The sequence below is a fragment of the Epinephelus fuscoguttatus genome, linkage group LG21, assembly GCF_011397635.1.
Source record: "Epinephelus fuscoguttatus linkage group LG21, E.fuscoguttatus.final_Chr_v1".
Lineage (NCBI taxonomy): Eukaryota > Metazoa > Chordata > Actinopteri > Perciformes > Serranidae > Epinephelus > Epinephelus fuscoguttatus.
Window position 1 is genome coordinate 2574819 of NC_064772.1, and position 24377 is coordinate 2599195.

At 45.7% G+C, this 24377-nt stretch overlaps 1 protein-coding gene across 4 annotated transcripts; it reads left to right on the forward strand.

Moving 5' to 3' along the window:
* Positions 1-2621: 2621 nt before the first annotated feature.
* LOC125882122 (uncharacterized) lies at positions 2622-11362 on the forward strand. Of its 4 annotated transcripts, XM_049565821.1 has the most exons (5): positions 2622-4901; positions 4994-5056; positions 5153-5430; positions 5979-6117; positions 6426-11362. In XM_049565821.1, the coding sequence occupies exon 5, from the start codon at positions 6638-6640 to the stop codon at positions 7853-7855; it is 1218 nt and encodes a 405-aa protein (XP_049421778.1). In that variant the 5' UTR covers positions 2622-4901; positions 4994-5056; positions 5153-5430; positions 5979-6117; positions 6426-6637; the 3' UTR covers positions 7856-11362. The 4 variants fall into 4 exon arrangements, with proteins under 4 accessions (XP_049421778.1, XP_049421777.1, XP_049421779.1 ...); XM_049565820.1 differs by having other exon boundaries at positions 2622-5056; XM_049565823.1 differs by lacking the exon at positions 5979-6117 and having other exon boundaries at positions 3343-4901.
* Positions 11363-24377: the final 13015 nt, after the last annotated feature.

Here is a 24377-nt window from a genome sequence, read left to right on the forward strand (position 1 = left end):
TGACAGCGTAATCCTGTTTCCAGCTCCTGGTTGAGCCTTTCAGTCTGGCCGTTGGACTGAGGATGATAGCCGGAGGAGAGACTGACAGTGGCCCCAAGCAAGGAGTAAAAAGCCTTCCAAAATCGAGACACAAACTGGGGACCTCGGTCAGACACCACATCCCTGGGAAAACCATGAAGGCGGAACACATGGAACATCATCACCTCCGCTGTTTCCTTGGCAGAGGGTAACTTGGGCAGAGGAATAAAGTGAGCCATCTTGGAAAATCTGTCAACAACTGTGAGGATGGTGGTGTTACCTTCTGAGAGAGGTAGACCCGTAACAAAATCCAGGGAGATGTCAGACCAGGGACGGTGAGGCACTGGCAGTGGATGTAGGAGATGCAGGAGGGGGGCGTCATGAGATCTTGTTTCTGGCACACACTGGACAGGCTGCCACATATTCCCACCTCTTTCCCCATGGATGGCCACCAGAAACGTTGCTTAATGATGAAGACAGTCCGCTGGACTCCAGGATGGCAAGAAATGCGGGAGGTGTGAGCCCAGTGGATGACCTGGGTGCGAAGAGAGACAGGCACAAACAACCGGTTCGGGGGGCACCCATCCGGCACTTCAACAAGAGAAATGGCCTCCCTGACCCTCCTCTCAACCCCCCATGTAACAGCCCTAACCACACAGGAAAGAGGCAGGATATGGGAAGGAGACTTGGAAACAGAGTCAGGGTCAAACAGACGAGACAGGGCATCAGGCTTAACATTTTTAGATCCAGGCCGATAGGACAGAGTAAACTTGAAACGATTAAAGAAAAGGGCCCACCTGGCTTGTCTGGCATTGAGCCGCTTGGCAGTCCTGATGTACTCCAAGTTCTTATGATCAGTCCACTCCAGGAATGGGAGCTCCGCTCCCTCTAGCCAGTGACACCACTCCTCCAATGCCACTTTGACAGCCAGCAGTTCTGTCCCCTACATCATAGTTCCTCTCTGCTGAGGTGAGTTTCCTCGACAGGAAAGCACAGGGATGGAGCTTGTTATCCTTTGGCGAGCGCTGAGAGAGGACCGCCCCGATGCCCACATCAGAAGCATCCACTTCCACCACAAACTGCCGATGTGGGTCAGGTAGAGTGAGGACTGGTGCAGACGTGAAGCTCTCCTTTAGCTTTCGGAAGGCCAAATCTGCCTGGGGAGACCACTGAAACTTGACATGAGGGGAGGTTAAATCATGCAGAGGAGCAGCCACAGTGCTAAAGTTCCTGATGAAACATCTATAAAAGTTAGCAAACCCCAGAAAGCGCTGTGCTAGCTTACAACTAGTTGGTGTGGGCCACTCAGCCACAGCACTGACCTTAATGGGGTCCATCTGAATGTTGTTAGCAGAGACAACAAAACCGAGGAAGGAGACTGTGGGAACATGAAACTCACATTTCTCTGCTTTGACGAAGAGTTGTTGATCGAGAAGACGCTGCAGGACCTGGCGAACATGCTGGATGTGGGTCTGCTCATCCGGGGAGAAGATGAGAATGTCATCCAAGTAGACAAAAACAAACTGGTTGAGCATGTCCCGAAGGACATCATTCACTAGGGCTTGGAAGACAGCTGGAGCATTAGTGAGACTAAATGGCATAACAAGGTACTCGTAATGACCACTGGGAGTGTTGAATGCCGTTTTCCACTCGTCCCCCTCCCTTATCCTCACCAGGTGATAAGCATTTCTAAGATCCAATTTGGTGAAGATCTTAGCATCTTTCAACAGTTCATAGGCAGAGGAAATGAGAGGGAGTGGGTACCTGTTCTTAATGGTGATGTCATTCAAACTTCTGTAGTCAATACAGGGACGAGTCTTGTCTTTTTTCTCCACAAAGAAAAAACCTGCCCCTGCTGGAGAAGAAGATGGTCAGATGATCCCAGCAGCAAGGGAGGAGTCGATGTACTTCTGCATGGTCTCCCTCTCAGGGGCAGAGAGAGAGTACAACCAGCCTTTAGGAGGTGATGTACCAGGGAGAAGGTCAATGCAGCAGTGTGGAGGCAGGGAGGTGGCGCGAGCCTTGTTGAAGACTTCCTTGAGGTCGAGGTAACAGGAGGGGACGCAGGACAGGTCTGAAAACTCTGAATCAGATGTAGGAGTAGGAGACGACTCAGGAACCTCTGGAGACCCAGAACTCTCAGGTGATGGTGGAACTGGAGAATCTGAAAACTCAGGAGGAGAGACAGATGAGCAGCAGGTTAGTAAGCATCCCTTATCCCAGTCCAATACTCACCAGTGGACCAGTTCATATGTGGATTGTGTTCAATAAGCCAGGGTAGACCCAGGATGAGAGGATGTAGAGGAGAGTCAAAGACGTGGAAACAAGGAACTCAGAATGATTACCAGCAATGATGAGCCGAACTGGTTGCGTGCGATGAGTGACTCTGCACAACAGGCGGCCATCCAGAGCACTGGCTTCCAAGGGCTTGGGGAGGGGAACTTTCTTGAGTCCGAGAGTCTTGGCTAATCTCCAGTCCATAAAACTCTCATCCGCCCCAGAATCCACCAGCACAGGATGAGGGAGCGACAGAGAAGGGGTGATGAACTGGGCCTGAGTGAGAGGTCAGGAGGAATATTTAGAGGAAGTTGTTCGGCTCACCAGCGCCCTCTTTTTCACTGGCGAGCCTTATCTTTTAATGAACATGAAAACAGGAAATGACCCAGCTGAGAGCAGTAGATGCAGCAACCCTCCCGCAGACGGCACTCTCGTTCCTCTGGAGTGAGTCTGGTTCTTCCGACCTGCATAGGCTCCTCCAGTGCAGCAGGGGGGGCTGAAGAGTTGGCTGGAGTAGCCCCAGGAGGAGATCGCCAGGAAGAATGATTGCGAGGCTGCTGCCCCATCTGGAAGGGAAGAGAAACTGCATTTCTGGACCTCTCCTTTTCTCTTTCTATCAGGCGAGTGTCAATACGGATAGCAAGTGCTATTACCGACTCCAAATCACCTGGCAACTCAAGGGGGGCCAACTGGTCCTTTATCGGGTCAGCCAACCCATGGAGGAAGGTGTCAAGCAGGGAGGCAGCATTCCAGCCGCTGTCTGCTGCCAGGGTGCGAAACTCAACGGCGTAGTCCATGACTCGTTGCTTGCCTTGGCGAAGACCCACCAGTGCTCGTGCAGCCTCTCGACCAGGGGTGGTGTGGTCAAAAATCTTGCTCAGTGTTTCTGTGAACAGGCTCAAGGAGTTGCAAATAGGGGAATCTCTAGCCCACTCTGCTGTGGCCCAGGCTTCAGCTCTGCCTGAAAGGTGAGTGATGATAAATGCCGCCTTTGAACAGTCAGAGGGAAACGAGGATGCCTGCAGCTCACAATGAAGCCCACACTGGACCAGGAAGGATCAGCAGTTACTAGAATCTCCGGAGAAACGCTCAGGCTTGGCTAGGTGAGGGGAAAAAACAGGTGCAAGAGCCAGAGCCAGTGGAGGAGGCGGCTGTGGAGCAGATACAGGAGCTGAGGCAGGCATAGGAGCAGGAGGAGAAGGGATGAGAGACTCAATGCGGCTCATCAGGTGTTGAAGCTGGTTGCTCAGGTGGCTCACTTGATTGCTGATGGAGGCCTGGAAATTCTCATGGCGCTCGTTAAGCTCTCTTACTCCTATATCCACGGCAGTGAGCTGCTCCTCATGATGGTGGATCTGCTCTCCTTGAGCACGAATGGCAGCATGCACAGGATTAGAGTCGGCTGAGTCCATGGTTTGGCCAGTTCGTACTGTTAAAACTGGTGAACCAGGAGAGAATGGACTCAAACGCACGACTTAAGAGGCAGTTCAGGTAAGTAAAAAGTCTTTACTGGACAAAATAGGTTGAGGTACACACAGGGAGATCAGTAGAGGCAAAAGTATCCAAAAAGGGACAAGGCAGAGGCAGAGTCAAAAAAACAGGCTAAGTCCAAAAACCTAACAAAGAGGCACAGGGAATCAAAAAGCTGGAACATCGACACACAAGGAGCTAAGACGAATTGGCACAGAGAGAAAACAAGGCACACACTAAATACTGTGGTGAGGGGAAGGATAACAAGGCACAGGTGAGACTAATCAGGGCGGGACAGACAATCAGACACAGGTGAAGCCATCAAAAGGGAGGGAAAACACACAGGGGCAGGAAGTGAAGTGATCTGAAATGAGAGGAGATGTGAGTTTCAAAGTAAAACAGGAAACAACATAACTGAATAAATACAACCTAAGAAACCTGAGCTGTGACAGTTTTAGCTCATTCCTCCAATGAGTCTTAAAATATCCGCATTTGTGAATGAAGAATTTTCCCAATAACACACCGGGGTGAATGTTGTGGGAGCCGGGATGTAGGGAGGGGGGAAAAGGAGACGCGCCAGACATGATTCACAATATCCCGATATGGTGATGTAGTTAAAATAAATCCTAACCATCTTCTTGTTTCCCTTTCTCTTTCTCACACAGCAATTAAATATTCCGTTTATTTAAACTCTTTTTGTTTGTGACATGAAAAAATACGTTAATTATATTAGTTACAGAGGGTGAAAAGATGAGTTCTAACTAAAAGTACAAAGTGTGAAAGTGCAAGCAATTCTCACCCAACATTCACCTCCACACATGCACGCACGCACACAAGCACACACACACACACACACACACACACACACGCACGCACGCACGCGCACACACACACACACACACACACACACACACATACACACACACACACTATTCACTTTACGTCAGTTTCTCCAAATCACCTTAGCATATGGGGTGACCATTATGGAGTGAGCTTTTAAGCACATAGGCCTACTACAATCAATAAAGCATAAGTTACCATTCGTACGGTTTTCTTTACAGCTTTTTCCACCGTTCGTTAGTTACTCACACCAAAGAGCGCATTTACAGGAACACCGAGACCTATCATGGACTTTGGTAAGAAAACTTTTACCATCTTTTTTAAACCATTTTCTTGTCCTTTAAGTTTCACAGGGATCCGTTAATTTATTATTATTTTCTATTTACAGACATCATCAATCTAACGGACGAAGGTTATCTCATGAGCCCAGAGTATAACAACCTGTGCGACTGTAAGTCTTGTTCTTGTTGATGTTGTTAACGCACATCTCATACACATTTACGCATCTAATACAAAATATATTCCGTTGGTTTTGTTTGTTTTACAGTCACGGTCAATGATCTGGAAGAGTTGAGCGAAATCATTCGTCAAGCAGAGGCCGAAGAAACTAAGCACTCTGCTCCGGCCCCGATTCCCTCAACAGCCGACGTGGTTAAAAGAGCTGACCCCGTCCAACCATCGTCTCAGACCACTCCGGAGCATGCGAAGGACGGTACACGTCCTCCTGTACAAACACTACATTCTTCTGCACCCGGGAGGAAGAGGTGGCGGACACCCAGCACCAGCAGCAGCAGTAGCAGCAGCGACAGCGACGGTCGACCGAGTGTGAGTCAAAAAAAACCTTCTATTTTCTTTTTTTAAAAAAAGTAAAAACGCAGGATCTGTGTCGGCTTCATGCTGCAATGTTACAAACATGAAGTTGGACCATTATCGATCCATGTCCGACGTGAAACACTCGTCGGCACATAAACGTTCCCCCCTATCCAACAAACGCACATTGCATATGTGATATAGGTCCGATGTGAAACACGCGTCGGCTCATAAACGTTCCCCCCAACCAACAAACATATATTTCATATTTATTATTTGTTTCATTAAGAATACAATTTGAATAAAATAATGACTTTTAAAATGATTACTTTGCACTAGATGCGCTCCCTTTTATCCACAGCTCATTTTCATTCACAGCTTCTCATTATTATTATTATAATTGTTATTTATCGCCGTTTCTTGTATTTTGTACTTATTTGGCATGCCTAGTTTTTCAGGTTTAAATTTTGAAATCTTTAATCCGGACCGCTGTAACACCGGAATTTCTCAATTATGGGATCAATAAAGGTGTATCTTATCTTCTCCCTCTCTCTCTTTTTCAGCAAAAAGACCCAGAAAATGTACGCATAGTTTCAAATGTGCGACCTGTCAGAGGGAGAGACAAGAAATACATCTTCTCGTCGGTACTACGCTAAGGACCATGAGCGATATCCTCTTTGTGATGGGCCTTGGTGTTTGAGCGTAAGTTTTGTTTTTTATTTTTAGTTTTAGTTTTGTTTTCTGTAACCATGGATGAAAGCAACCGCTGTCCCTCAATACTTGATGATGCATGAATTAAACCAGAATGTATTAAATGAAACTCAGGAACCCGCTCAATCTTTATGTGAGGAACAAGAAAGTGATATAGATATGGGACATATATATCTAACCAACAAACGTATATTTCGTATTTATTACTTACTATTACTTACTTACTATTTAATTTAGCACACAATATGAATAAAATAATGAATAATCCTCTCTCTCTCTATTTTTTTTTTTTTTTTCAGCAAAAAGACCCAGAAAATGTACGCGCGACCTTGTCAGAGGGAGAAAGAAGAAAATACATCTTCTCGTCGGTACTATGCTAAGGGCCATGAGCGAGATACTCTTTGTGCTAGGCCTTGGTGTTTGAGTGTAAGTTTGGATTGTTGTTGTTGTTGTTGTTGCTGTTGTTGTTGTTGTTTGGTTTTTAAAATTTTGTTTTTTATTTTCTGTAACCATGGATGAAAGCAACCGCCGTCCCTCAATACTTGATGTGATGATAAAAGAATTAAACCAGAATGTATTAAATGAAACTCGAGAACCCGCTCAGTCTTTATGCAAGGCACAACAAGATGTAGAAATCACCAACCCACTCACAGACATCAATATGGCTATCGCAGATCTTGATCATTCTCAAAGCATTTTAAACACCATAAATCAATGTCAAGACTTGCTAAATCAAATACCCTTGCCCTCTTCAAACAGTGTACCCACGCGGTACGACTCTTTAATCGGAGAACAAAGCCCCGTCATTTCTTTTATCCCTGACCCGTTCTCAGATATTGACGTTGCTATCGCCGAACTTAATCATACGCAAGCTGTTTTAAATACGATAAGCCAATGTCAAGATTTGTTAAATCAAATACCCGCCAATCCCTCGACCTCAAACAACACGCATTTGCAAACCGAGACCCGACTTGATAATAATCAAAGTGCCCAAAATCAAACGAGCGTCTTTAACACCATAGACCACGCCGTAAATCATTTAGAAAATGTCCAACTCGCAACGTCCGACCGTCAAAATCAACAGCGAGGGGGTAATGTAGAGGACGTTCGTTTGGAAAATTTAGAACATCAACGCACATCGCAGCGAGAAAACTCGCCTCAAAATTCACCCTCGTCGAGCGTGGTGACGCGACCTAGATTTAACAACGTTGAATCCAGCCATCCGCTCAACATCAACATTACCGAACTACATCGAGGTACGGCTGATTTTGGTGAATTTTACGTCAGGGTGTTTACAGAGATGGCGCAAGCGGTGACGAAAGTCATTTCACAAGTCGAACGACAAGATGCGGTGCAGCTCGAGTTGAGAGGCGATACTCTGCCTCAAGGCACGTCCTGCGTCGTGAGCGGAGAGGAGTTTGATTTAACTCACTTAAAGTCTTTCCTAGACCGCATTGTGCAATCTAACATGGCCGTTAAAACCGACGGTAATTTGGTATTCACCGTCCAACTCGTCAAAAACCCCCGAGGCGGCGGTCGAAGACTCTTGTCTAATACCTTAGACGGTGAGATTATTAAAAAAAAAAGCGACAGTCTCTGCGGGTCGCTATCAACGGCCACGACAACCAACTTTGTTTTGCAATTAATTTGGCTCACCTGCTTTACCCCGATATCGTTGATAGCGAAGCGTTTGCGCTCGGCAGAGACTTTCAAAGTAAGGCGGGTTTGAACGATCAGACCGCGGTAACGTTCGGCGATATAGCGAAATTTGAAGTCTCAAACTGCAAAATTGTAGTGTTCTACAGAACTGACAACGCTCGAACGCTCTCTAAATTTCCGACCGATTCACTGAGAAGACAAAAGACGGTGTTTATGTTTCTGTTTGAAAAACACTACTACAGCATAACGAGCCTGAAATCCTTCCTAGACTCGCCATACGTGTGCGAGTATTGCTACGTGGGGTACACCTCTGTCGCGTGTCACTATTGCGAGGGTCATTGCTCCGTTTGCTCGGACCCCTCCTGTAGCAAGCGAGAGCTCCGACCCGTAGTTTGCGTCGACTGTAACAGAACGTGCCGTTCCGCATCGTGTTTAGCCAAACACAAAGAGCCCGTAAAGCGGCCCGTGGCTGAAAAATACGTCAGTAATTGCGAGCTGATTAAAAGATGCAAAAAATGCGACATGCTATACTACATCGCTATGAATGGTAACGGTAAACAACACGCGTGTCCAGAAGTCAAATGTAAAATCTGCGGCGTAACCATAGAAAAAGACGAGAGCGAGGAGCACCTGTGTTACATACAGCGTTTACCCGTCGAGACAAAACATACAGAGAAATTGATTTTCTACGATTTCGAGACGTATGTAGACTCGTCGGGAGCGCACGTCCCTTTTCTGGTGTGTATGAAAACCCTCGATGGCAAAAGGTGGAATGCTCAGGGCATAGATTGCACCAAACAGTTTATTTTGCATTTCAGACGACCCGTGTACAGAAAATCCGTCTTTATCGCTCACAACGCTAGAGGATTTGACGGATACATTGTGGTCAACGCCATGCTGTCTCTGAACCTGAAGCCCGAGGCGCTCATAATGCAGGGAAGCAAAGTCGTACGTTTCACCAACCCCGATTACGAACACAGATACATTGACAGTCTCAGTTTCTTGACGTGCCGTATGTCGGCTCTGCCCAAAGCTCTAGGTTTTCCCGATAAAAACAAGGGTTTTTTTTCCCCATCGATTTAGCTCTGAGAATCACTTAAAGTACGTAGGCCCCTACCCCGAGCCAGAGACCTACGGCGTCAAACAAATGAGCAGAGAGGGCAAGAGAGAATTTGAAGCGTGGTACGAGATGGTGCGTCACGGCACGTTCAATTTTGAGAAAGAAGCCGTCCGCTACTGTCAAAATGACGTGGATATTCTCGCGCGAGCCTGTGACATTTTCAGAAAAGGTTACATCGACGAAACGGGCGTGGACCCTTTCAGTTGCGCCACCATCGCTTCGGCCTGCATGAAAGTGTTGCGCACAAATTTCCTATGTCCCGACACCCTGGCCATTCCTTCTCCCGGCGACTATCGAAGACGTCACAAAACCTACTCAAACGCCGGTGTTCAGTGGTTAGAGTGGGTGGCGCATACCGAGGGCGTCTTTATTCAGCACGCGTTGAACGCAGGTGAAAAATAGATCAGTCGTTACTTTGTAGACGGTTACGCCGAGGTCCGAGGCGTGAAAACGGCTTGGGAGTTTCTGGGTTGTTTTTATCACGGTTGTCCGTCCTGCTTTCAGCCCCACGACACCTGCCCTCTGACGGGCAGACCGTTTGACGAGTTGCACGCCTCCACCGTGGTGTGAATACAGACGTTAGAGTCCGTCTACGGTCTTAAGGTGAACGTGATGAGAGAGCACGATTGGCTCGAGTTGAAAAAAATCCCATCCGCCTCTGAGAGATTTTCTCAAGTGTGCCAAAACCCCCCGACCTTTGTCACCCCGCGACGCTTTGTACAGCGGTAGGACGAGCGCTGTGAGGCTGAGGTACACGGCGGTGGCGAATGAAACTGTATGCTACGTGGACGTGACATCCTTGTATCCCTACGTTAACTGCGCCTTTCCCTATCCTCTAGGACACCCTGAAATAGTTTACCGAGATTTCAAAAAGCCGCAAAACTACTTTGGGTTAATCAGGGCCGTCGTCTACCCTCCTCGAGGTTTGTTTTTCCCCGTGTTGCCCTACAAAACACCCTCGGGTAAACTGGTGTTCACCCTCTGTCGAACGTGCGCCGATCTTAATTTTCGGGCCATCTCGTGTACCCACGACGATGAGGGCAGGGTGTTGACGGGGGTTTGGGTCACTCCCGAATTTAACAAAGCCTTGGAGTTGGGGTACCGACTAGGTAAGATCACAGAGGTGTGGCACTTTGATAGACGCAGCGACGACGTATTTGTAGAGTACATGCACACTTTTCTCAAGGGTAAACAGGAGGCCTCGGGCTACCCTGCCGGGGCCTCAGATCCGGAGAGTAGAGAAAAGTACATTGCGGACTACGGGGCAAATCAGGGCATTTTGCTGGACGCAGACAAAATCCAACCGAACCCGGCTAAAAGACAGGTGGCTAAGCTCTGTCTAAATAGCTTATGGGGAAAGTTTGCCCAGAGAAGTAACCTGAACCAGACCGTGCTCGTCAGGGAACTGGAGGAGTTTTTCAGTTACATGTTTTCAGAAAAACACAAAGTCAAATACGTTTCCTTCCTAAACGAGACCACGGCTCTGATTCAGTGGTGTCACGGCGATCGGTATATCGCACCCCCCAACAAGACGGACAACATGTTTATCGCGGCATTCACCACAGCTTACGGCCGTCTAAAGTTATACGACTATTTGCATCAATTGCAAAATCGGGTACTTTACCTCGACACCGACTCTCTAATTTATGTCGCAAAAGAAGGAGAGAAGGGGCTCAAACTGGGTAATTATTTGGGAGACTTGACTGACGAGCTGGGGGGGCGACACCATACAGGAATTTGCGGCGGGGGGTCCTAAAAGTTACGCCTACTTGACCAGAAAAAACAAACGAGCCGTGCTGCAGGTGAAGGGCATTACTCAGACGTACGAATGTTGTGAAAAAATCAATTTTGACAGCGTCAAAGAGCTGGTAGAGGGTTACCTGCTAAACCACCGTACGGGGGAGAGGGAGGAGGAGGAGGAGGAGGAGAAGGAGGAGGAGGAGGGGTGTATCGAGACTCTTCAACACGGTATAAATAGGGATAAAAACGGGTTTCTGCTTAAAAACTCGTCATTTTTAAAAAGGTTTCGTGTGGTATTTGACAAGAGACAACTGCTTTCCACAGGTGAAACGTTGCCGTTTGGCTATTGAAATGTTTTCCGCAGACCACCGGCCGATTGACTTTGATCCTAGACTGCGAGTGCCTTTCTCATGTCAGATTGTGGGACCCAGCGGTTGTGGAAAAACTTTTTTTGTAAAAAGTGTATTGGAAAACTGTCAAGATGTTTTGTCTCAGGTGCCTGAAAATATTGTATGGATATATACTTCGTTCCAGCCTATGTACGGTGAACTGCAAAAGATGAATAAAAAGATTAAATTTGTCGAAGGCTTGCCTGATTCTTTTGATGATGAGAACCTGTTTCCCCCCGATCAAAGTCACTTGATTATCCTGGACGACGTCATTTTTCAGGCCTCCGACCATCCCGAAGTAGTCAAGATTTTTACACAATACAGACACCACAGGAACATGAGCGTCATGATGTTGACGCAAAATGTTTTTCATTGGGGCAAACACAGTCGGACCATCAGCTTAAACAGTAATTACCTGGTCTTGTTTAAAAACCCCAGAGATAGGTTACAGATAAATATATTGGCTCAACAAATTTTTCCTTTGAGAAAAACTTTTTTTTCAGAAAGCTTTGAAGATGCCACCAGAGACGCTCACGGTTATTTAATCGTAGATCTCACCCCAAATTGTCCAGAACAATACAGACTGAGATCAGGGTTGTTACCGGAGCAGTGGCCCGTCGTCTGTCTACCTAAATTACGGTCTTCCTGAATCGTCATCATCATCATTATCGTCGTCATGTCTGCGTGTTTAAAAAGGAACGCTCCTTTACTGCGTGCTTTGTGTCACGCCACGCCTCAGAGGCGTAAAGATATTCTTAACCACGGCTCTTCCGACTTTCTTCAGTCTTTGTGCGAACTCTCTTTAAATGTTTTGAAAGGAAACATTCCCCTGACCAGGGCTCAATATCAAAAACTCAAAAGGCAAAAGAAAATTATCAAATTGCTGTCAAATAAAAAAGCCAGCCTAAAAACCAAGCGCCGAGCTCTGCTGACCCAGTCCGGAGGGTTTCTATTGCCTCTGCTTTCGGCGGTTGTGCCCATCTTTGGACAGCTTCTAGGAGGGCTAATTAATAGGCGCTAACCAGAAAGAAAAAGAAAAAAGAAAAAAAAATGTCTCAAAAGATGTTTCTGGTCACGCCTCAACAGCTGAGCCATATGAGTCAGACTTTGGGCAACAACAACAACAACAACAACTACGACGGTGAATCTCAGGCCATGAGACGTACGGCTGAAAATGATTTAGGCGCAAAAATGAGGGATATATTAAACGAACGGGGGCTTAATCCTTATGAAAAAATTAAAAAATATAACGCTCTGTTACAAAGATACCTCACCCTGGTCAAACGAGGGGAGGAGGAACGTCGACTTTACTTAAAGACGGCGAGAGGCCTACCTCGCAACTCTGACAAGCCGGAAGAAAAACCGGATGAAAATGAAGAAAAGGATGAGAAAGAGGCAGGACTGGATGAGACGGCTCGCGAGGTACTGCAAAATCTTCCTCAGCGCAACCGCAAAAATGCTGAGTATATTATGAAGAAATTAGTCAAGAGCCAGGACGGGTGGACTCCCAAGGGTGAATTTATTCACGAGGGAAAGATTGTGAGAGGTTCGCACATGACTGACTTGTTTAAAAACCTATCAGTCTCTTATAAAAAGAAATCTCCAACGCCCAAGGGATGGACGGGGTTTTTGAATACCCTGATGGAGCTCAACATACCGATAAGCTCGGTGACCAATCCTCGCGCTTGCGCTCAATATCGTCGACTCAAAACCGTCGGAGGGTGGCGTGAAGGAGAGCAAGCAGAAGAAGAGGAAGAAGGAGAAGAGGGGGCTGTAGCGCCGGTCAAGAGGAAGAAAGGAAAGCGGAAAAAACAAGATTTAATTCCGTTTGCGGAGGAGGAGGAGGAGGAGGAGGAGGAGGAGGAGGAGGAATGGGTTACGCCGGTAAAAAGGAGTGAAAGAAAAAAGTGGAAAACAGCCGCTCGTTGGATTAATTATACGGCGTGATAATTACTTTAATAAAAGAGTAGTACAATAACAACAACAACAACATTGACGTTTGTCTTGTCTTTTCTTTTAATTCTTAAACAAGTTGTAACAATCTTTGAACATTTCTAGAGAACAGGCGGCGTGGTAAAAAGAATCTGCTCGTTGAATCCTCGTACAACGTTGATATTTTTTCACAAACTTTGATACCATTTCATCACTTTTTACGACGTCATCGTGATACAGAGATAGCACGCTCTCAAAAGGTAGCCCGCAGGCCCTATGACATAAATAATAAACACAATGCTGTCAGCAGGCGGTCGACGCGACGTCTTGAAGTTGTCTTTTCTGGTACAGTAATTTTTTCTTACAACGGCTTTTTAAAAATTGTAACACGGTTTTCGGGTAATAGACAAAGTCGGGCGGTAGTCCGAACGAGTCGAAAAAAGTGATGCTCCCGTCTTGGTCCAGAGTGAGTGCTAGCCAGTGTTCTCCGGGCTGATGACTAGGATGCGTGTTGACGATCATGTAGGCGGGACATCTGAATGAGCGCTTCAGCGCCGGTTGTTGGTCCGAAGCCCACACGCCGCAAAACGCATCTCCCAGTAAATGTTGCATGACACTTTCCAGTTGGTGGTATTCATATTCTTTCTTTTCTTTCTTTCTTTCTTTTCTCAATAATAATCCACCAGCACTTGACGTTTGGAGTTGATCTCCAAAATACTCTCATAACACGCGTACACAATCAGAGTGGTTGTATGCGGCAGGGGAACTCTGAATCTCATTTCCAACCTCAAGCACCCGTTGGAGACGGGGGACAAGGCGTCTGCGTCTTTGGCCGCGTTGAGATTAAACACAAACAACGAGTAACCCTGGTTAAAATCCTCCCTGTCGATGCCCAGCGGCAAATCTTTCAGGTGTCTTCCCGTGGCCGTATACATGTTGTAAAACTCTCTGACCGACTGGCCTTGGTCAAATTGAGGCTGGAAAGCTTTGGCGGGCACCTGTCTGCCGTCCTGACAGAGGGCCAAGTATTCCACATCGTTGTGAGCAAAGTTGAAGGGCGACAGGTCACTTTTTCCCGTAAAGGCTTCATGGTTCACCATAGCCAACACTACATATTTCGGCATCGTGCCCAAAAAGAGATTTTCTTACATACTTGAGTATTTTCCGGGATGGAGTACGTTTTCACGTTGACGCGGGACAAAGGATAGAGCGCGTTACCCCTCAACAGGGCCGCCGCATGACCCAGACGCACCGCGGGGGAAACGGTCGTTTTCTTGACAAACAAAGAAGCGCCCGATATTTTTAATTTAAAATTAGCATTAGCGGCTTGCATGAGACAGAAGGCATCGCTAGCGCGGGTCAGTTTAATTCTCAGAACCACAGAGTTCAAGAGAAGCCTCTCGCAGAAAAGTATGTCGGCGTGGAGAGGGCCCAGCAGGTGAAGCTCGCGGGAATTAGCGGTGAACCGAGCTCTCTCCACGAGACCTTTGTTAGGTCCGTTATTTGTCACCACAGAATCCATTGAGCCTGCCGTGTCTTTGTAAAATAACCCGCCGGTAAACTGACTTTTTAGAGAATCTTCTGAAAAGTTGAGGAGGGTTTCGATCATGGCTCTGTACGGGTGAGTGGCGCTGGATTGCGATATCAATCTATCGCCGAGAATAACGTCGCACTGACTGAAAATGGTATTCAGAGGATAATTCACAAGGCCTATGGGCGCGTCATTATCCAGGTTCGTACCGTCCGCTTTGGTAATTTTCAGTCGCAGGTGTAGCAAGATGTCGTTCAAATCCAAATATTTTTCGCCGTCTCCGGGAATGAAAAACTCTATAGGCCCCGAGTCTGTAATGGCCGATATAAGCAAAATCTCTGCGTAGAGCTTTTCGTCTATAGACAGCTGCGTCATGGGGGGCTGAAAATAAATCCAGCTCCGCCATGCTGCACTCGGCCGATTTGTGATGTAAAAGAGCCATGTTTTGTTTTTTTTTTCCTAAAAGATATCGCTGGACCTTATCGCCGCTGCTGAGGGGCTCCGGGTAGACTTGTTTCCCTTAGTGCCTCTCGTGCCGACTGACTTGCCCTTGGCAGAGCGTCGACGTTTTTTAGATCCCCCAGAGGTCTCTTTCTCGCTCTTCTGGCCAAAACCATAATACCCCCGGACGTCTGATCAGAGTTTCGACCCGTTATTTTACCTACGGCGTGGCTTATGACCTCCGAGGCTATGTTTTTAGCGGCCGACCTGAGATGAGGCTTAGCGATGGCAAAACCTTTTTTCACGATAGGGGACACGAAACAGAATAATCTTGAAAATATAGACCCTATCCCTCGTCAGTACATGACGGGGGAGCCGTAAAAACCGGGGAGGGCTCCGCCCACTTGGTTTTCATAGTAGCTCACAAAACGACGAGGATCGTGGTAAGGGGTCATGGTTTCAACGAGGTCTTTGCGGGTCTGAAATGGAGTTTCACGATAGTCTTGCCAAAGGTAAAGTTTACTGGCTTATTTTGATCGGTCTTAATCTCAACATGGATTCTTTCAATGTGTTTCTTGATGACTGGTAGATACGAGGCGGGATTAAAACACTGCGTGATGACGTCTCCGTACGTCCCTTGTATAGGGACGGTCCTCAAGAGCGGAGCGTAGGTGTCGCCTACGAGCTGATGACTTACCACGTCGCTGTAGCAGTAAAGGTGGTAATTTCCCGCTTTTATATCGGCCGGGTGGGGCGCCAACCTGGCGTCGAACGTGAACCATTCTCCCGATTTCATGCCCAATATGTAAGACGTGGGCGGAAAAACGCGCAGATGATACTGACCGCCTGCCTGAAATTCTCTGAACCTTCGACAGTTGACTACGGTCTCCCCGTCGGGTGTCGCGGATTTCTTTCTCCACTCAAAGTAGGCTGCGTCTTGAGGAATGTTATGCCACGTGTGCGGGTACAAAATCTCCGTCAAGGCCACTTGCCGCGGGCCCTCCAAGTCAATATGTTGCGCCAAGTCAATGTGGAAACTGGAGCCGGTATTATTTTTAAATACGTGCGTGCTGGCGTTGGAGGGCAGGGCAACGTAAAACCCCTCGCCGCCTGAGATCTGAGACATGATTTAATGAAATGAATATGAATCTGACGTACGGCGCGCTCTTATAGATTTTTCAGCTCGCCGACCTTCACCCAGCTGTTGAATTTCTCGGGCCAGTTTTTCCAGCGTACCAACGCTTGTTTTTCTCCGCTGCCGACGCGTCGGTCCAAAATTTCTTCCACCGCATAGCTCTTGTCTCGCGGTATGTTTACTTTTTGTAGCTCCGCTTCGTAAAACGTACCCGGATAGGTTCTCCATCATAATTTTTCAGTTTGTACACGGGGGGTACTCGGGGTACGCATTCGGCCACCGTAAACACCTCGACGGTATAACTCTGCTCGTATTTCTTATCAAACACACCTCTCACTTTAGATATTCTCACGAGATCTCCCTGTTTAAAATTCATCTTTAACTTTTCTTGGAAGCTCAGGGGGATTGAGCCGTACAGGTTTTGAAAAACTTGCAGGGTGTTCTCGGACGTCACTTGCATAGGCGTCATTTTTATACTTGTGTGATAGCCGTTATTATAGCTTTTAACCAAGTCCTGCAGGACGTCTACGTACCTGCGGGTGTTTTCGGCTGTAAAATATCTCCACATTCTAGTTTTCAACATACGGTTAAATCTCTCAATCACCGAGGCCTTCAGATCACTGGCCATGGCGAAATGTTTAATACCGCGTTTATCCATCAGCGCCTTAAAAGTCCTGTTAAAGAATTCTTTACCCGCGTCCGTTTGTAACTTTTCAGGAGTCTGACTGTCGTCTAAAACAGAGTCAAACGCCCTAGCGACTTGGGACGCCGTTTGGTTTTTTAGCGCTCGCACGTACGCTTTCTTTGAAAACACATCGATGACCGTCAACAGATATTTAAAACCGTCGTTGTGCTCGGTCAAGGCTTGCATGTCACAGAGGTCCGCTTGAAATTGGTTCAGAGGTCGCGGTACAAAAACCCTATTTCTGGGAAAATGTATTCTGGTAGGTTCATGCAGAGTGTATGCGTCTTGCTCAGCTTCTCTGACTCAATCAGGGTTTACTCTTTTCCCCGTCTCATCTTGTACGGCCCTGCAGAGTCGTTCGACTCCTCCTAAACTACCCGGGTGAGACGGGTCATAGTAAACCTTTTTCATGACACATTTCTCCGACATGTTGAATCAATAATGAACACAACCGCTCGCTTACCAAAACATTTATTTTATAACAATCGCAAGTCATACGAGCTATACATGATTCACACATTTAAGTAATACGAGGTATACATGATTCAAAAACATTTAAGTAATACGAGCTATACATGATTCAAAAACATTTAAGATATACGAGCTATACATGATTCACACATTTAAGTAATACGAGCTATACGTGATTCACACATTTAAGTAATACGAGCTATACGTGATTCACACATTTAAGTAATACGAGCTTGTTATGTCCAAATCTGATTCTTTTTGTTTTTCAGGTAATCAAACTCCTCCCCTGTAGTTTCCCTCTTAATCTCTGACACCTGCTGGGAGGTCTTTAAAAGCCCAACCAAGCTCCACCCACTCTCTCTCTTCCACCATGCAGCCTGGGCCAGCTACATTGTCACCAGCCTCCATTTTCAGCTTTTGGTTATCCTTTGTTTCTTTTTGTGCAATAAATGTTGCTTTAATTGCTACACACATTGTCTGACTCCTCTATGTTGCTTCCCAAGAGCCGGGGTTGTAACAGAGCTATACATGATTCACACATTTAAGATATACGAGGTATACATGATTCACACCTTTAAGTAATACGAGGTATACATGATTCAAACATTTAAGATATACGAGCTATATACATGATTCAAACATTTAAGATACGAGGTATACATGCTTCAAACATTTAAGATATACGAGATATACATGTTTCAAACATTTAAGATATATGAGATTTACACGCTTCAAAACATTTAAATATACGAGGTATACATGATTCAAAAACATTTAAGATATATGAGCTACATACATGATTCAAACATTTAAGATAAATGAGCTATACACGGTTACAAACAACAACATAGCATTAGGCTAAAGCAGACGAGAGGAAATTCATGGCAGAGGTCCCGTGGATAATGCGAATATAATAATGCAACCTTCTCAATTCTGTCAAGGTGTCCGCAGGTACGAGACAACACACTGCGTCTACAAACAAAGCATACAGAGTAACCAAATGGCTTACGTTTGAGGCATTCATCTCTTTAATGATTTTGTAGAATGCATTGGCCACTGAACCGTCTTTTACAAGTTGCAATGTGGACCGTACCAACACATCCCAGGGTGTATGTACAGATTGGGACCTAACTATATCCAACATGCAGTCCAATCGAGTTACTTTAACGTCCCTGTTCAAACCCGCGTGATTCACAGTCATTTTGTTTTTAATAACCTGATCCAAAACACGGATTAAATGACAAATGACCGCGTGTTCCTCTACATGCGTTACGAGTTTAGTCCAGTAGTGACCCATTTTCACTCTCTAAGCCAAAACAGAGCTTGGTCTACGATTTCAATCTTTTCCTCGTCCCCTTCGGTCATCGTGTTGTAAATCTTGGCGATTGAGTGTTCGATGCGTCTCATCGTCTTAAAGTCATGCAGCAGGAAATCACAAGCGCCCCAGACCCGGTACTCGGACACGCAGAGATGGCGAGTGTTAAGAGCTCGTTGGATGGTAGGGATAAACCGACCCGTCCAAAGTCTTTCCATCAGCTGGGAGTGGTGTACCTCGTAAAAATAGTCCGGCGTCTCTTCCAGACATTCGTGCTGACACTGACTCGGATGGTTGAGTTGACACCCGTTGCAGATTTCCTTTCTGTACCGGGCCAAAACATACAGCAGCAGTTTACTCACTACGGCTCTCACCGTATTCAGAAATGCCACAGACAGCACCGAGTCCGTTTCATCGTGCATTCCTTTACAAGGAGGTCCGGTTCGCACGTCTGCGGAGGCGGGAGCAGGCCGTGAAGAAGAAGAACCATCGCTGTTGGGTGAATCGGGCGTTATTGGAGTCAATGGATGAGGACTAGGAGGAAAGCCCTGGGAGGGCTGCAGCGGCGGAGAAGGAGAGGCCCAACGCCTCAGCGACGGCGGTGCCGAAGAAGGCCTGATAAGGCCGGCCTCTGGCGATGAAGGAGCTGGTGAAGGCCTGATAAGGTCGGCCTCTGGCGTTGAAGGGGCTGATGAAGGCGGGAGAGAAATGTTTTTCAGAGTCCGTCGGTCGTTTTTTAACTAGACCGCCCCAGTCGTAGCTTTTTTTAAACGTATTGGTACGGAGAGAGGGAGAGAGGGAGAGAGGGAGGGGTTTTTGAAAAAAGGAGGAGTCTTCTAAAACAGCGTTTTTTTCACAAGCATAATGTCTCTAGAGCTCCGACTGCTGGCAAAGAGTTCCTTAATATTTTCTGCATTTTCCTCCATCATTTCCAACCAGTCTGTGAGAGGAATGCGTAATGACGCCTGGAATACGCCGCATTCAGAACTGAAATACTCCAAAACAAATTCGTCTGGGTGTTTGTCTTTCAGCGACACCTGACGGCTGGCTCGATAGAACCATCTGCCTGAAGCCGAGCTTTTTGTCTCCCACATGGTGCTGGCCACAATTTTCTTCTTCTCTCTACCCGGCAGGCTTTCTTTCTGTCCGTGCGAGGAATTTGCTTCTCTCGTGTCTCTTGTCTCGGGCGCTCTAAGATCAGTCAGTCCCACCATATTTAACACACTCTAGTCTATTGAGGTGAGTGTTGCTTGGGCCACAAGAGATCCAAAAGTTTCCCCTTCTCCAACTGATAGAAACACACTTCGTTAGCTTTATAGTTGAACTTGTAACCCCACGCACCTCCGGCATCTAAACTCCATTCCTGCATAAGAGCGGAGGCCGGAGGCATCTGAATACATCCGATGTGCCTGACACGCTTCTGGGGAGCTGGCCACGATTCACAAAAACTCGTCATAATGGTGCCACAGATGATGTTTCTTTCATCATCGTACATCATTTTCCCTCCTCTTCCCGGCATTCTTTTTCATTCGCCGCACCATTCTCGGAGGCATCCAACGCTCTCTTTGCCATGTTTGTTTTCTCTTATTTTATTGTTTTTTCTTGAATAAAAATCCCGAGTCTTTTCACTCTCTTTTAAACACATTTGCGGGGCGGGGCGGGGCCGGGAGTAGGTGAAAGGTCACCATCCATCATGTTTAAATTTGACAGAAAGTGTATTATTCATTCTCTTAAAATCATTAATTAATAGTGACTTGCCAGCCAGTCTGATATTTAATAAAGCTAAGTTTAATGTACTAACATTGTCTGACACAGTCTGTGGCTGACGCATAACTGGAGTCAGATTAGATAGAGTAGCTGTGCGCTTCGAGTACACATTGTTTTTCCTGATGCTAGTCAAAACAGGAATGACAGACCTTGGAGATGACTCTGGCTGATACTTTTCAATTTCAAAATGTGTTTGACCATGCCACCGGCTATTTAAGATCGCCAGTATGTTTAAGGAAGCAGCATTGGGTCTGACTCATCTCTGACAGGCACCTGAGTGATGATGTCTAGGGCTACTATTTAAGAGTTCATCAGTTTGACTGAGCTTTAGTTTTAGTGTTAGTGCGGCAGCATTAGCTAACTCCTTGATTGGTGAGCGTGGTGGAGGGGGGGAGGGTTGACGCTGGCTCCGTGGTGATTGTGGTGGTGGGGGGGAGGGTCGACGTTGGCTCCTTAGTGGTTGTGCCGGTGCTGGGGGGGGGTTGAAGGGCAGGAGGGGGGTTGTTGGATCCCTGAATGGGACAGGGACATCCTCTGAATGCCTTGAGTGATGTGAAGCAAAGGGTCAGGTGAAGGGGGAGAGATGCAGGCTGTCTGTCTCTGTGCCACATACTTGTCCTTGGCTCTTATCTGTCCATTCTTGTTTTGGTATGGCCTTCCAAGAGCATGACGTAGGTTGGCCTCGAGTAGTCTGCATCCAGTGATGTTCGGATGAATCCCATCACACTGAAAGCGATCCTTACAGTTCCAAAAGATGTTAAAATTGTCAATGAACTTTATCCCATGAGTGAAGCTTGCTGATGTCAGCCATGTATTCAGGGCAAGGAGTCTGGTAAAAGACTCGATTCCTTTCCCCAGGGTTGGAATGGGGCCAGAAATGAACACATTTTGTGACTGACAGTCACTCAGTTTCTCCAGGAGCAGGGAAAAGTCTTTTTTTAGGATCTCAGAGCCAGTTTTTCCTCGTAGAATGTCAAAAGACCCAGCATGGATGATGATCCTCATGTTACTGGAGTGTGTAGAGAGGATCACTGGCAACAGCTCGGTTAGCTCTCTGACAGACCTGTCAGACACTGTTAGATTTTCAGTCTTTGCCATTCTTACATGCTTGGTTATTGAGTCTCCAATCAGGATGGTGTCTGGCTGATCAGGTGTGGTGTTAGCGATACTTCTCCTGGCCTTTGGCTTCTCAGGTGTGGAGTTAGCATAGTTTTTTCTGGCCCTGGGTCTAGCAGTGGTTTTGGGGCTATTGCTTGCATTTTGGATAGCCTTGGCCTGCCTGGGTTCATTGTAGTTGGTATTGTCACATATTTCATTGTCCTGTTGTGTAGAGAGAGTACCTGTTGTGTAGAGAGAGTTCAAGTGGAGGGGTGAGCGTTGGGGCTCTCTTGACGGATTTCCTGCTGGATTTGCCTTTGCGTCTAGTGACATCCGACCAAGTCCTGGCTGGAGTTGATGCTCTTGGTCGAGCACCAGTCCTGTGCCAGTAGGAAGGGTCATTAGAGAAGGCCAGTTTGGGAGTCTCTGCAGCTGATCCAGTGGTGTTAGGACATACCCATGGGATTGTGTCAGCCAAGTCAGCAATGGTATGCTCCACATTTGTTGTATTTCCATATACACCAGTCTGTCCGTCAGCACCTTGTATGTTAGCTGCCACAGAGTCAATGAATTGCTCACTCTCACGAATTTGTTGTAGCATTTCATTCTTCATTTGAAGCTGCCTTATCGTCTCGGTTAGTTGCTCACACTCCACTGCCATCTTGTCCTTTTACTAATCACAGGTTTCCAGTCACAGACAGCAAAAGGCTTGCACTGTGCCTCAGCCCTGCTCACACAGTACTAAAGTGGTGAAAAAGTGGTGAAAATATGGCAGTAGTCCTCTCTATCTTTCACAAATTAAAGTCCCAGTGCTTTATAAGTATCCAGGCTCTACTTTCTGTAGCTTTTAGCAGGAAAAAAACAAGTATATCCACAAAAGAATGTAAGCAAAGTGGAGCACAAGCAGCAGAGCGTCTGCACTGTAAGAAAGCCGGAAGCAAACAAACAATTCATGGTGCTGTGATGTGTCTTTCTTATATGTTACACAAATTGTTTTTAAATGTTTTGTTTCTTTTTGCTTGGGGTATGCGAAATGTCAGTTCGTTTTTTTGTGCTGCGCATAAAAATGACAAAGATGTTCAGTTCAGTTCATAATGTTATATGACAACATAGCAGAGATATTGGATAAAGCAAGATACCCCACTCAGCTCACTTCCTGATTCAGTGACGTCAGCGCCACGCCCCCGTAGGAGACTTGCAGCAGCTCTGAATGTATTGTCGTCAATGAGGAAAATGAACGTGATCACAATTTATGGTCAATTCTTTCGCCCTATAGTCACTAAAGTAAATATTGGGTTCGTTTTCCACAAGCCACACATCTTACCAACATTCTGACACTAAAGCTGCATTTTTCATCCGCACAGATCAAAAGAAAGTTAACTTTCTTTGAGCCCTGTCCGTCTCAGAAAATAAGTTCTTGCGAGATCTTGTGATCTTGATAAACAGGCGGTAAAATCACAGTTAGCTTACAAACAGTTATTTACCACTAGTAATAAATAAAAAAATGCCCAAGCTTTGTGCAGCAATAGGCTGCAGTAATAGGAAGAATGTATTTTCATTCCACCTGCTTCTCGATCCGCATACACAGACAACCACAGAGCCTCTGTTCAACATGGTGGTGGGGAGGGGGGGGGGGGGCTCTGATTGGAGGGAGCGCTAACCACACCCACTTAGGAGAAAGGAAGGGTAACCGTTTTCTTAACACTGGATAAACCTACGGTGGGGTATCTCCTTTATCCAGTATCTCTGAACACAGCACCCAGTTGCTAATGGCTAACGTTAGCCTACTGTAGCGTAGCCTCTGAAACATTAATGTTATCTTCCCTGTGTGTTTCCAGTTACTAGTAACGTTAACGCTACTATCTAACATTAGCACTGTAACCTTATTCTAAAACCCATCAGTCATCACTGACTCCGGTTGAGTTTTAAAACTCCGGGGTTGCATTTGTAATGTTATACTCGCCCTCCTCTTCTGTGTATCTAACGTTACCATGCCAACGCCTATGTCTACCATAGACATAATGAGGACATAATGGAGGAGGGGGGAGTAGGCTGTTGGAGGGAGGTGGAGTTGCAGGAGGAGGAGGATGGGACTTTGGAGGGAGGCGTGAGTTGTGGATGTTCAAATTTTTTCTAAGTGCAGTGTGAAATGCAAGAAAGGTAAGGGTTGCTTTAAGGTCAGTATGAAATACATAAATAGCCTATGTCAATAAGATAATTATGTTGATGGAATACATACATGAATGACTTAAGATGTCTATGAAATAAATGAATATGTCTATGAAAAAAGTAAATAAAGATTTCTGATAGATAGATAAATAAAGATAACTGAAAAATAGATGTGGCTAGGAAATAGCATGATTATGAAATGAATAAATACAACTAGGAAATAAATTGGAAAAAAAGGCAGACATACATAAATATGGCTATGAAATTGAAAAAGATGCCTATGGCATAAATACATATGATTAAAATGATTATGTCAATGTAATCATTAAAGGTGGCTATGAAATAAATAAATACAGATGTCAATGAAATAAATATATATGTCAACTGTATGGAGTAAATAAATAATAAATGATTATATTACTGTAATAATTAAAGATGGCTATGAAATAAACAAATACAGATGTCAATAAAACAAACAAATATGCCTTTGAAGTAAATAAATAGTAGATAAATGATTATGTCGATGTAATAAAGATGCTATGAAATAAATAAATGACTTAATATGTCTATGAAATAAATGAACATGTCTATGAAATAAATATGTAAATAAATAAAGATTTCTATGAAATTAATAAAGATAACTTTCAAAGATAAGTGTGGCTAGGAAATAAATAAATAAATATGGTCATAAAAACAAATAAAGATGCCTATGAAATAAATAAATAAGATTATGAAATAAATAAAAATTATCATCTATTGAGTGGGAAGATGAGCATCTGTGGATGGGATGCCTGATTAG

Coding starts and splice junctions, on each gene's coding strand:
- LOC125882122 (XM_049565820.1), top strand. CDS start 6,638: ATGGATGAAAGCAACCGCCGTCCCTCAATACTTGATGTGATGATAAAA.